At 36.1% G+C, this 15214-nt stretch overlaps 1 protein-coding gene across 1 annotated transcript in view; it reads right to left on the reverse strand.

The window, feature by feature from the left end:
- KIAA0825 (KIAA0825 ortholog) overlaps positions 1-15214 on the reverse strand; it is a 364821-nt gene that overhangs the window by 227719 nt on the left and 121888 nt on the right. Inside the window, exon 13 of the mRNA XM_023522742.1 lies at positions 4890-5029. Within this exon, the coding sequence (XP_023378510.1) occupies positions 4890-5029 (140 nt within the window). The remainder of the gene's footprint in view (positions 1-4889; positions 5030-15214) is intronic.

Here is a 15214-nt window from a genome sequence, read left to right on the forward strand (position 1 = left end):
AAAGCAATTACAGTGGGATCTTATGAGACCATCAAAGATGACTTCCTAGGAAGTAATATTTAAGCTAAAAGATGACTAATAGTTGCCAGGAAATGGAAATGAAGAAGATTCTAAGTACAAAAAACAATATTTCAAAGGTTCTATAGGTGAAAAGAACTTGGTACATATGTGGGACAACTGAAAGGTCACTGGTGTTGGAGCAACTGCCTTTTTCCTTAAGACGCTTATGCACAAATATGGTTCTAGTGTTCCCAGTAGGAACGGGGTACAAATCCAGCAAAGAAGAAAAGATTGAACAAGTCAGAGTGCAGATGTCATCACTAGCAAAAGCAGCCTATGATATCAACGTTAGGTGCACTAAAGATACCACGAGGGAGCATATTTTAATTTTGGTCATCACTTTGTCATACTTACAAAATAAAATAACACACACACACACCACTGAATAACAAAATACCAAGGTTCTGTCATTATATGCCTTCTGTGACTCCAAAGATCAGGAAAATTTTAACTATAAAATAGGAGAATTCGAATTGATTTTTTCATTTTAAGTCAACCATTGCTTGGTAGAGGTAGCAGCCCTTTAGCTAGAATTTTCTGCTGATTTGTTTCTTGATTAACTTTAGGCACTTTGTTACAAGGATAAAAGTACAAAATGTACTATCAAAATTATTCATTCGAGAGGCTCCAGATAGCTCCCATGAATTGTGCAAACTGGCTTGGATGTCGTGTAGTGTGGTAGGTGAAAGCAGTCTCTGGAAGCCAGCCATCTGGATCACATCTTGCTTTCCCACTTAAGAGGATGTGACTTGGACAAGTGACTTAATTTCTATGTATCTCAGTTTCCTCACCTGTAAAATGGAGACGATAATGATATCCTACATAAAGCTGTTATGAGAATTCAGTGAGTGAATACATTTAAAGCCCTTAGAAACAATGTCTGGAACACATTAAATATTATGTATTTGCTAGTTTGTTGTTATTATATTACAACAGCAAATTACAAGAAGCTAAGCAGTTTCACTGGAAATCATTGTTGCGATAATGGGCAAAGGAAAGAATGTTAGTCACACTTCATCCAAATGTCACCAGCAGGAAAAGGCCACCTGCTAACAATTGGAAAATTGCCAAATATTTGTTCCTTTGATACCACATGTAAGAAACTGCTTAGTCCATGTGGCCTCAGTGAGGTAATTACCAAAACAATTGCCCTGGGATTTTAAAGTCAGTAATCCAAAATAGTGTCTTACAATTTTAAAATCTTCTGTAAACATTTGTAGAGCTTTTTTTTTACCTTCAAATTTAAGATGGCCTAATTTAAAAATAAAACCAACAGACATTACCTTCTCATGCCAACTGAACTGTAGCCAAAGAATGTTATAAACCACCTACCAGGTGAAATCAGTTTATTTTAATCAAATTTTAGCAGTGTAATTGATCCTTCAAACTACTGCATATTTTTATACAGGAGGAATTATTATACATGGCAAAAACATGATTCTACTTCCTAGAAGAGATAGCCTAGGAAGCCTATATCATAAATTAAAATTTTACAGTTCATTTGTTTAATTTTGCTGTTTTCTCATCCTCAGTGAAATTGCATCTCAATATTACAAGATAGTCCTACCATATATATTCTGCTGATTCTTTTAAAATAAATAGAAATTCTGATAAATCATTTTCATAGAGTAAAACCAAAAGCTACAGACATCACTCTCAATATAAGAAAACCCCATATGTTTTAATCTTTATAGTATATGACTATCAAAAAAATTCTGTACCTAACAGAATTTAATAACTGCTCATTGAATGAAGAGACCCTTGTTTTAAAATATGTGTAATAAAATATGTACTTAAAATCTCTTTATTCTTATTCATGAGCCAATTTAACACAAAGTTAAATTTTATCAATTAGACCGAAAAAGACATTCTTTATTAAAAAAAAAAATGCTTCCATAAAAAAGCTGATAATTATGTTGCTTGAAATATCTAATTCAGCATATTTTACTTTAAAGTTTTGCTTTCCTAAAAATATGATCAAACTTCTAAATTACCGAATGGTGTTCTGAAATACTCTTGAGAGTTCTAAACAAATGAAAAGGAAATCTCTGCAAAAAACATTACAAACTTATTTTTGTTACATAATAGTTTTCATCTTAGTCCGGTTAGTAAGATTCCATGAATATATTGTTTCTAACTTAAAGTGATAAAATTCTACTGGAGATTAATAAGTCAGTCAATCAATTGATTAGTAATTATGTCACTTCATCCTTATAATATTTAAAGTAGCTAATAAATCAATACAAGACAATACCAGAGTGGCTATATAACCCCAATCAAACACCTAATGGTCTTTGGAGGAAAAAATGATGGGTATTTGAGCAGATTGGGTAAATATACTTGTGCAGCCCACAAGAACCAAACTGAAGGTGATACAATATGCTAACTTTGATAACTGTAAATCTTTCGTAGATAGTAGAAGTCAATCTAATACTTTTGATAAGTAAATGTGGGATTTATTTGTAAGAAAATATGACTAAATCTTCACGACTACAATTGTTCTTCCTCTACTTAGTGGCCATATCGGTATAGTCAAAAGGTTGATCTCAACTGATTTTCTAGACTAGTCTATATAACCCTATCAATAAGAGACAATTTCTCCTCTGGGACCATGTATGTGAGTTTCGATGGTCATGTTAAAGGAACTCTCTAGCTGTCTCAGATACTACCCATGTCACTCACATAGCCACCTTGCTTCATATTTAAGTCCTAATTGATCATTGACTGGTCAATCACCGGACTTTTTCTTTTTCTTTTTCCTTTTTTTTATACAAAGCACTGTTCTAGCTTGAGGAGGAATATTAAAATCTATGATCAGCCCTAACTACATAACAGGAAAGATCAGTTAAATGCACATGCATCAGGGTGTTCTGGTCCATCCAACCTGAGAGTGTACAGATTACAATTCTTCCAGATAGTTCTCTCCAGAGTTTAATATGCATGAATATTAGTACAGAAAGGGCAGCGGGCAGAGCTCTGGCTTGATTCAAAATCCAGTTCTGCCCACCATATATCTATCAGTTATGTGTATCTCTGGGTAAGTACCATTGTCTTAATCTTTAATGTCGTTATTTTTAATATGAGGATAACAAAAGTATATACTTTATAAGGTTATAACAAGAATCAAATTAGATAACAAGTGTAAAGTGCTTAGCACAGTGCCCGACACCTAAATAAGTCAACAATAAATATTGGCTACTTGAGGAAGCAGTTTTCCTAGCATTCGTTTTCCCTTTAGGAGAGTGGAGTTACAGCCTGAAGCTAAAGAAATTCTTTCAAGTGAACTTTCTGAGATGTGAAGCATGAACAGTGTTGCTTGGGGTCTAAGGGAATAAAGTCAGATTCAGAGTTTGGGAGAGGGGTAATCTGCAAACTGCTGCATGGACCACGGTGAGGCTTGAGAAGTTGTGGTGACCTTTGGCACCATAGATCTTTATGGATTTGAGAGCATCGGGGAGAAGCAGTATTCCCAAAAGGTCTCAGCAGAGAGGCACCTCTTTCTGAGTGGCTTTTGGGAAACAAATATTAAGATGGATGGAAGAGAAGAACATGGGGAACTGGTCATGAGCAGATCTGAGAAATTAGACATTCCCAGAAATTACTGGAGTGATCTGGACTGGGGACTGCTCTGAACTTCCTTTTTATGTTAACAAGCTGGTAAGTTCTGGTGACATCTGCCTCATTCATATACAAATATCATAACTATATAAGGCAGAGTATGCAAAGAGTGAATACACAGCCAAAATAAGGGATACTGTGAAGTTCAGGGGAGGAAGAGATCAGTGTGAGCTGGAGCTTTCAAAGATCTGACACTGCTGGCCCTTGCAGACTGGTGGAAACCGAGCTGCGTATAAAAGGTCTTTCATGTAAGAAAAATGGGTGAGCGAACGTGTGCAGGGAACACATACACAGGGCTCTGGGGACAATGGCTGAAATGGGTGTGCGTGTGCGTGTGCGTGTGCGTGTGCATGTGAGTGTGCGCATGCGCACAAAGGAATAGTGGGAAACAAGATTAGAAAACTAGTGCAGGGTCATATTTGAATGGCTGAAGGACATGGATTTGGTCCTGCAGGCGATGAGACACTGAAAGTGAAACTAGTGATTGATAAAATTAATCTGACTTCATGTGCAGTATAGAAGGAGAAAAGTGTAGAGGTATGAGAAAATGGTTTGAAAACTCTTCACAGGCATAGCAAGAGGGCAGTGGGATATAACATTAGATTGGTATAACATTACCTACTGTTTTCTAAAATAGCACTTACAATGAAAAAAAGAAAGTCTGATTAAGAGAAGTATGGTCTTCCATTATTCCTCAATTTCTATTCATAATTTTCCATGATTATGTCTTCATGCCCCAGTGGATACGGCTGTAAGCCGCAGCTTGCTTGTTTGTAAGTTATATAAGCACTCTTCACAATCTACTGAAATTTCTAGTATGGTTCCAATGCAGTCCCTCTCTTTCTCCATCTTTCTCTTCTTAAGTCTAATTGATACTTCAGTTTTGGATATGTAACTGTGTTCCTATAATTTTTGTAGGCATTTCAAAACCCAGATATTGATACATTTCTATATTTCTATATAATGGTAGTTATGATAGAAGAGTGTTATATAAAAATATTGTTTTCCCTCATTCAGAGTCCCTGAAAAAAATTCTTTCCAATAGGTTTATAAAGCAATTCAATATTTTGCCTGCTGCGAACCCCACTGACTGTTGATATAATGCAGTTGATTTACATTCCTCTGCCAACATTCGATTGGGAAAAAAATTTCATTCAACTCAAACAATGACTGGGTTTTTTGAGGACAGTCTCATAACTACAAATACTCACTTGAGCTCTTTAGCAAGACTCTCAGTAAAAAACCATCACAATGCAGTAGGGTTTCCAGAAGCAGGTTCCAATTACAATCTGGCTGGGATAAGAGCAGTTTCAATTGACCCTCGGTTGTCAGTCGTCCAGCTGATGGAGTCCTTTCAAAATGCAAGATAAAGATGGAATAATGAAGTTAATTTATCTATGAAATTAATAGCCTTAAAGTACAGATGTAATGCTAACTCCTTTAAATGTCAATTCCTTCAAGATTACTCTGAAAATGCTTTCACGCTTGCTTACTTTAGGGTTGCTCAGGGAAGGAATTACATTTAATCTTAACTAGCTAAAAGCAAATTAACATTTGGTAGCCTGCCAATCTTAAAACTGATACAAAATAACCATGCCTATATTTCACAGAACTATGTCTGTTTTAGTTTCATAGAACAAATAAAAATCATTTATGACTTTATTCGGAATACATTTATTTGTTCATTCACCAACTATATGACTACCTACTGTATGTTACTAACTCCTTTCATTATTCATAGAAAGAAGTTACAATGGGTTTTGGCTACTTTTAAATTTGTCATAAACTATGATTGCTGATAAAACTAAAGGAATTCAAAGGTTCTGTCAAGGGTCAACTGCAATCTAATTATTTAATACATAAAGCCTTAAATCAACATGCAATTATCAGAACTACTCTAACAGTCACACAGCTACCTACTTGGTAATCATTTCATCAAAGAGAGATAATTCCAAAGCAAATAAGCTTTTCCTTGGGAAATTAACATGTGTTGAACACAAAATGGAAATCAGGTCCCTGACATCACCACTTTCATTTACTAATGAATCAGTAGGAGATAAGAAAGTAAAGTAGAAGGCGAAAACGGATAACATAATTCACTTTTTCCTTCTAAAATCTTAAAGTTTAGCTTGGCTAAAGGTCACATTATCTAAAATCAGCTTACAACCACCACAACAAAAAAGGCAAGAAATAATCAAACTCAATCTGGTTGCTGCCATAAGGATTGTGGGAATAAGGTGGCATTGGGAAGGAAAGGTATGATTGAACAATGTAAAAACGTGAATGAGAGGACCATAAACTTCAGAGTGGAGAAAAGCAAAACAAAGGATATTGCTGAGAGAAACAATTTGCGGGATCATTTCCAGATAAAATTTACAGAGTGGTGAACCGTCCAGATATAACAGAGTCTAGACCAGTGGTTTTCAAAGCCTGGGCCTTGGACCAGCAACATCAGTGTCACCTGCGAACTTACTAAAAATGCAAATTCCCAAGCCTCATCCCTTAGAGATTTTGGAGATGGGCCCCAGAAATCTGTGCTTTAACAAGCCCCTCCAAGAGATACTGATGTACACTAAGGTTTGAGAACCACTGTGGTAGGCAGTGTTTCCTGGAGCACAGATAGTAAAGACAGACCTAGTCAGCCTCGTCTTTCCTGCCTCTGTGCCTTTATGCCCATTCAAGCCTAACTCGGCTGCTGCCCCTGCAATGAATTCTTCATAATCCTTTACTTATCTTAATCCTACCCATCCTTCAATCAGCAGCAATGATATCACTTTCTTTGTGAAGTCTCCACTAAACATTTCTCTCCATCATGGTTTATCTCACTCTGAATTAACGCACTTATGGCAAAATATACACATTTAAGCACTTTATTATTTCATCAGTTAAAGCTTTATCTCTCTACTCAGATTCAAGTCTCGTGAGGTCACAAAAACTTGTTTTAACCTCCAAAGCTCCTACCAGTGAACTAAACACATTTAAGCACTCTGTGAATGTTAACTGATTGAATCATATGCCCACAAATGGGTAGGCAAACTCTTACCAAAAAAAAAAAAAAAGGCGGGGGAGGGGGGCAGTGATGCTTTGCCAACAGGCTGGTTTAAGCAAAAGTGAGAGGATGCAAAGATATAAAATGAAGAAGTTTCAAAGCATCTTCTCCTTGGCTTGGCATTTGGAACATCTCACAACCTTATGATACACAAAATTTCTCAGCCCGCATCTGGACTTTGAACCAACTCAGGCTTCCCATGTGAGACTCTGATAAACATGACTTGAAACAGAGAAACTCCTTGGGCAATTGCTGAGGCCTGTGTTAGCTAGGGAAACTCCTGCCCTGGGTGGGTGGTGGAGAGAGGAGCAGGGAGCTATTTTACTTAACTCTCATGCAGAAGATTCAAGTCCACCACTTCAGGCATTCTGAATTACCTTGGGCATTTCCAAATTGGTCCGGCTCTTGCAGTAGTTCCAGACATGATACCAAGAGAAGAATCCACTAGGTGAGCCCCTCAGACTGAAACGCTGAAGCAAATCCTCATGATGGCAGTCCCTATTTCTCTCCTAAACTCCAAGTGCTAACTTCTGGGAACTTGCTTGGGGTTCAGCAGATGGAAAGCAGCTAATTGGTGGTAAGTGGTATAGTAAAATTGACTTAAGTTTTGAACACTTCCTACCTATAGATTTTACTTGAGTTGTGTGCTGATTTAGGGATACATTTAATGAACTGAACAATCCAGTTCAATGGAGTGTAGAAAAAGAGGGGGATATTTGAGAGACAATCTAAAGAAGGAGACAGGAGCCAGATCATGGAGGGCCTCATTAGCCATGGTGGGGATTTGGGGCCCATTGACGAGTTTAAGGCAGATGAGTTTCCTGATCTGACAGTAGGGTGGAGAATAGATTGGAGAGGGTTAATGATTTGCTCAGCCCTTTAGACATGTAATAAAACAAAATAATTTTAGTGTAATTTCATACCACTGTATCTGAATACCTGGTTATAAATAAAACCCCTCATTTACCAGATGGGAAGCTGTTTGTTGAAATGTACCTCAATTCTGGGATCTTTCAACTTATCACAAATTTTGAAATGTACAGTAGAATGACTCACTATGAGGAAAAATAAAATATTACAAACATTCCTCAATCACTAAGCTCTGAGTAATAAATGCATTGAGGAGTCTGTGTTGGGCATATGGAGAAGCATATGTTCCCTCATCCTTTGAGCTGGTAGAGCTGTGAAAGTGAGATTAGCCTCACAAAAAATGACAGAAAGGGAAATTTTATATATATTTTTATATATATGTATCAAATATGTACATGTTGAATTCCACTATAATACAAAGAAGAAAAGAAAAATGTATAAAACCACTGGAATGTATAAATCTTGTATTGAGAGACAGGATGAATTTATGGTTGGGTTATATTAGGCTTATATTATAATAAGTGCTATATTTCTGGATATAAATTGGCCTAAAGAATTTTTCAAATCCAGAGAGTAAGGATACAATAATGAGATTCAATCATTATTAATTTATGAAACTAACAGATTACTTTTATAGAATCGCCAGGCAAAATCTTAGCTGTATTCAGATGTTTACTTTATAAAAATTCTTCTAGTACTTCAGTTGTAATTTCTGAAATTTAAAAATATGTATTCGTATTATAATAGAAAGTTTAAAAAATCTTGGTTCTATTAGTGCACGCCAGCCTGAGTTTCCACTGCAATATGAGCAACCTTACGGCTTAGACCATATGACCATGGGAGTCATTGATCCCACCATACATGTGTCATGCAGAAGCTGCCAGACTAGTGGAACACTGGAATGGACTCTGAGCTCCACAGCTTGGAGATGACAATCTGTGGGATTAGGGTACTGTCCTTCAAGATTTAATATTCACTTTGAACCAACAGCCATTATATGATACTATGTCCCCAACAGATAAACTACATGGATCTGGGCACCAACAGGTAAAAGTAGAAGGGATCCCTCTCCCCAGTACTCTTGATGATCCGTTTGGGGGAATTAGTGCTTTCTATCCTGGTAATCTCCACAGGCATTGTGAGAATGGAGGTCCTGGTTTCTGTGGTAATCCTCTACCAGGGAACGGTTAAGAATCTTACTAAACTTAAGTTACGGCTGCAGTCTGGCCGTTTTTCACTTCCCATGCCAGCAGTCTAGCAGGCAAAGAAATGAGTTACTATACTGGTAAGGGCAATTAACTCTAATTGCCATGAGAAGTTAGAGTTGCTACTGCATAAGAGCAATAGAGAGGAATACATCTATAATTCAAAGGATTCACCAGGGCAACTCCTTTTTGCTCTTATGACTTGTAATCACCATAAATATGCAAGTGAAATAACCACACACCGGTAAGTGAAATGACAGCAAGGGGTTCAACCCCTCAGGAATAAAGGGCTCAGCGATTCCCCTTGGCAACAACAGAGATCAGCATTTTGACGCTTGAGGGTGAGAGGAAGCTGGAATAAGAAGTAGGGGAATATAATAAGGAATATCACTTGCAGACTCTGAAATAATTACATCAGGAGATACTCTAGCTTGTCCCACTAACTCTAATGTAATAAAACATTTTTTTCTAAAGAAATTCTGACCAACTATTACCTAGAAGAATCAAGGATAGGACTCAGAGCACTTACCATGGGAAATGGGTGGATTTCCATTGTGCAAGGGATAGACCAAAGCACATTTTGTCAATGTCCCCACATCCTCTTGCCCTTACCACTTGGCTGGTACTGGCTTGATTAAGAACCTGCATTTCTCTACCTTCCAGCAAGAGAGCCTGAAAATGCCAGTTAATTAACACCCCCAGTGCAGCCCTCAATCAATAACTGATGGAAACTGCTGTATAAATACCTTAGCATCCTTGCTCCTTTGGTGGGATAACTTTGAAATGTGAATTTCACAATGGCTCCAAGAATTTCTCCAGAACATTTAAGTTCTGGTTACTCCTTGGTAGTTGGCTTGATTACACTAATTTTTATTTGCCCTCTTCCTTTGTCTCGCTTACTCACTCCTCTTCCTATTTTTTCTTCCACTTAGTAGATGAACTACTGTCTCTTGAGTCCTTGTCTCAAGGTCTGCTTCTTGGGGAAATCCAAAATAAGACATGCATGGAGACATTTAGTATTCATCTCACTTAATCCTTGTTTCAGAATTATTGAGTAACTCATCCAAGTTCATTTAGCTAATAAATGTGGCTGCTGGACCTTGAACCCAGGTCTCTCTGAATTTAAAATCCATATTCATTCCACTACTCCACGTTTCTGTCCACGTAACCTGGTTGTTATTTTGTGAGTAAGTCCTACTTTCCAGCATTGAAGCCATTGGGCTCTATTTAATCTCCTGATTGAGGATACCATGGTTTTGACCCAAAATCAAGATTGTGGTCTCAAGGCTAATTCCCAAATTGGAGCATGTTATTCAAGGTATCTAGGGACTGATTTCGACCAGATGGTTCCTGTCAAGGATTACTGGTCCAAATTTATACCAGAGACCATAAGTTACATGATTCAGAGAACAAAGGCAAAGGCATAACTAAAGAGAAACTGAGAATAAAAGCCCTAAAGTGGGAAAATGAAAGCAGAGGGGAAGCCCCAGTATTACTATACTTTGCTTTCCAAAACTGATTCTTCAAAATCTTTCTAGGAAAATAAGCAAAGACAAATCTTTAAAGCAATTTTGTCATCTTCCTTTAAGAAGATAACTTTAGTACCTGAGAAAAGATTTGGGGGGGGGGATGGGAAACCAAAATATTTTCTCTATCATTTTAACCATAAAGGTGTAAAATATATGTAGTTATAGCATTGAAAATGTTTGCGTATATTTTAATCTCTATAATGGGTATAGCCAAGTCTCTTTGATCTTTATAATTAAAGATAATCTAATAAACAGAAATTAGGCAGGGTTCACCTAAACGTGTGTATATAGTATTTGCCTTGATTTTTAATAACTTTGTCCAATAAGGTAAGTCGACATTCTTAAAGAGTCTCATTGTTTCAAGGCTGGTTGTATCTACACTAACTGATGTACAACTTGGAGGGTAGGCATTCAACCTATGAGAACCTCTATTATTTCCTGATTTTAGCGAATTAAACTTTTTCACTTGAAATGACCTTATTTCCTCAGAACCACCCAAAAGTCATACCTAAAAGTCATAACCCTAACTCCACACTTTAATATTACACAAGTTAGCATATCCCACTTCTAAAAATCTATAAAAGTCTTATTTTAATTTTTAAAATAATATTACATTTCAGCCATCAGTTTAGGACTCTTTCCGAAGTACTAATCTAGCACTTGACTCCTTGAGACACTGGACACTATCCAATTACTCAGCCACTCTTTCTGAGGAGCCGAAGTTATCTCTCTGGAGCTTTTAACTATTACTGGTCCCTGTCTACCAGATAATTAATATCCTGTTACAGGGAGTTGAAGAAAATTCTCCCCTGGCATCATATTTCTAATAAGTGCAGAGATCCAATGAGGAAGCAGTTCAATATTCTCTACACTTTATCTTATATATATAGTAGGTCCTTTTAACATGTTTAGATAATTGATAAAATCTGCAACTTTCTAAAATATGTAGCTCTTTACTAACACAACAATATCGAATGATTGTTTAGTAAGTATCTGCGTGATGAGTGCCATGTAGGCACATTAATTCACTTAATCTTCATGACTGCCATGAGAGTATCTCAGAAGTTAAGGAATGAAGATGTTTCAAGATGAAAGAAGTAGACAATGATATTGCATACTGTTTTCAAGTAGGTCAATATAAATATAAATAGTTTCATATAGCAAGGGAAACTGAAGATCACATAGATCAACTTACTTCCCCAAACTACAAAACTATATAAGTCTACAAACCATGTCTCCCTAATATAAAAACTTATAGTTGTCTTCTATTATCTCATTACTGGTTCAACTGCCATGTTATTATTTATATAATGCCTTTAAAACATAATAGAAAATGAAAGATATGCATAGATATAAACCTTAGGATATCTAGGTACATCAAGTACCTAGTTCATTTGACATTTTCATTTAATAATTGCTCCATAGGCATGTGACTTTCTGAAAATCTTATCAAAGATCCCGCTGCCTGTCCATCCATGCTCCGGAATAGCTACTTAAGAGCTTTGGTGTTAAAAAGCTCTCATTACTTCTCCCCTGGATGTTGGCTCCATGTCAAAGCTTGGCACCTCATCAGAATACAAGCTCTCTAAGCTCTTTTTCTCAGTCCTGTGGAACAGCTGTCAGCAGCAGCTGGGAGACCAAAGCTCTTTTTTCATTCTCTTCCCCAGATGTTCTCTCTTCAGGATACTAGAAGCCACCTCCTCAATAAGACCATGCTTCCCATGACTGAGCGTTACCACTCAGAACAAATGATTGAAAACAGTTAAATGTACCATTTAATATTGTAATACCTGATACAATACTACTTTGAACACATTTGGTCCTTCTCTCACTCATTTATTCAACTAATATTTGTTGGCTGATTTCTATGTGCTAGGCCATAGAGAAACGATAGCAAGCAAAAAAAAAAAAAATAGTCCTTATTTTTACAGAATTTAGTGGAGAATACATACACAGTTTCAATAATCATACAAATATAGATATGATTACAATTATGAAAACTCAATACAGGAAAAGCAAAAGATGTTGTTAGAAGATATAATAATAATAAGTGGACTAGTCTTTGGGGTTAAATGAAAAGCTTTCCTACAGAAGTCATATTGGAGTTGAGAAAGGAAGATAAGTTGGCATCAACTAGGTGATTTCAAGAAAATGGAAAAGCATGGGCAAAGATCCTGTGGCAGAAAGGAACACGGCAAGGCAAGACAATGTAAACAGGCTAATATGTGAAGAGCAGAATCACAGGGTACTGCAGTATCAGAAGAGGTTGCAGAGATAAGTAATCCACATCTATGTAGGTCTTATAGGCCATGATAAAAATGTTTTCTGTATATATTTAAGGACAAAGGGAAATTCATGGAAGGTTTTTAAGCCATACATGTAAAATGATAAAACTTAGTTTTGGATTTGAGAAATATCTGGCTGAAGTTTGGAGAATATTGGAAATGGGAGTCAACATATACACAGGAAGGAAAAGAGGAGATTTTTGCAGAAGTCAGGGGAGAGTTGATGGTTTAGACTAAGGCAAAGATTGTGCCATGTGATAGCAGATATTATGGTTTAAAATTAATGAGACTTGGTAATGGATTAGATGTAGTAGAAAAGAAAGAGAGAGGTATTGCCTCTTAGGTCTGTGGCTTGGAGGTACCATTAGCCAATTGCATGGAGGTACCACTAGCCAAAATAGGGAATAACAGAAGAGGATTAGTTTGGAGGGGAATATCCTAAGTTTAGTTTTGCTCATGTTGAGTTTGAGGCGTCTTCATGATCCATGTGTAAATCTCAAGCATTCATGTATGGTTGTCACCCATAGATATACATATGGGTCTGTAGTCCCAGGAGAGGTTAAAATTAGGGATACGAATTTGGGTACACATGAGGAGTACATGAAGCTGCAGGCATGTATGACTTCACCTGGAAAAACGTTCTATGATACAACTCTAAGGATGTTCAATATTTAATGGCCAGTTCAAAGCAGATGAACCTGCAAAGAAGACAGAGAAACAGAAATAGGAAAAGAAGAAGGAAATTGGGAGAATATCTCAAGAAGAAAACAATAGTGTGTCTTAAGGTGGAGAAAGTGGACAATGGTATTTTATGCTATCGTTAAATAGGTCGTGAAAGTTGTATTCCTCACCAGTATGTAACTATTTGAGGAAAGAGACTTAATCTCAAACTTCACTGCCTAACTTTTCTCTCAACATTAATACCTAGCGCAATGCCTTACTTGGAGAAAAAATTTTAAATGCATTTATTGAATGAATGGACAAACATTAGGTGAACTAAATAAAAGACTCACATAGCATATAACATAATGAAGCCAAAGGTAGCTTAATATATATATAGAAGGTATATAAATTTAAAACAAGGTTGCCTATAGTAAAAGCATAATAGAAACAAAAGTATAGTAGAAAGAAATACCTATAGCTCGGAATGGACTGTCCACAAATCAAGACACCGTGTTGTCATCATAAAAGAAAACGAGCAGTGTAGAATGAATGGACTGTTTACTCACACTGATTATACTACTTGATTTCGGTATGCAGTTATGATCTACTTAGCTAAGGAAGACCTAAAAATATTTGGAAATTTTAAAAAATATACAAGAAAATGAAGATTTTGAAAATAATAAGCATTATAACACAGCACAGTATAACTAAGATAGTACTCTTTCCTGAACATTTATATAAAAGCACAGTATGGTATCATAGTATTAACCTTGTGATTAATATATTCTCCAAATGCTTTAGTTTAATTTAATATGACATTAATTATCTTTTCTAAATCAACTCACATTGTTAGCCTATACTATTGCTAGGAACAGTACACTTTACTTATTACTTTGAAAATACGTTTACTTTCCCTAAAGCAAGCTCTTTTAAACTCTGTTCTAGAGATTCTAGGAAAACATGAAAAATTCTGTTTTTACCAATTTGTAAACTTCATAGTTTTCTCTAGTAATCCTATAGACAAATATATGATCCATATAACCATTTATGCATTTGTAACTCTTATTTTAAGTTATAATTTCATATCCTCCTTGCTCTGTTTCTTCCTTCTCACCTACTTTTAAGTTATTATCTTAATACATTTAATACTATTTAAAGCTGACTGAAATCCTTTCTGAAATAATGCACAGGTATAAATAAACGAGCAAGTAGATGAAGAAATTATTAAGATCCTCTGTAATATTAAGTATTTCGGTCACATGTCCTCTAAGTTTCCACTTTTCAAAAATGAGAACTCTAAAATATTTTTAGTTTGTCATCATCTGACCCATGTATTTCCCGGAACAGTTTATTTTAGTTGCTAAAGTGAGAAATGGAGTTTTGAAAGATAACTTGGGGGTAAAAGACACACAGAAACAGCTGATATATGTGAGAAAAATGGAGGGAAAGGTGGAGATTTTAAAGGTCATAAGATGATGGTCTAGGAATTCCCATTTCAATGTTGGACAAATGCAAGTCAATAACTTGAGTAATTTTGAAATTACTTTTACTGCTGTCCTAAGTTCCTTTGACTATACCACTGTTCTGAACATGTCGAATCATCAATCATACAGATCACATCTTTCTAAACAGATTTATATGGACTTGTTGGAGAATAATTGTCAGAAAGTACTGCACTCAGTGTAGGGGAGGCTCATACTGTACCTGGTATAGAGAATTTAGAAGAGCAAAGGAGAGAACCAAAAGCATCCTGGGAGAGAAAACTATATAACTAAAAGGACTGAAGTTGATAATAAGCAATAAATAAAAGTTAAAGGTATAAAATAATTGTGTCTTAAAAACAAGTGAGAAGACTGAGAGCTGAAGCAAAGAAGACTGTTGGGTGCTTCAGGAAATAAGCCAGGATAGACAGTGTCGGTGAAACAGAAGCTACTA

This window comes from Pteropus vampyrus, unplaced genomic scaffold, assembly GCF_000151845.1.
Source record: "Pteropus vampyrus isolate Shadow unplaced genomic scaffold, Pvam_2.0 Scaffold11, whole genome shotgun sequence".
In the NCBI taxonomy this organism is placed as follows: domain Eukaryota; kingdom Metazoa; phylum Chordata; class Mammalia; order Chiroptera; family Pteropodidae; genus Pteropus; species Pteropus vampyrus.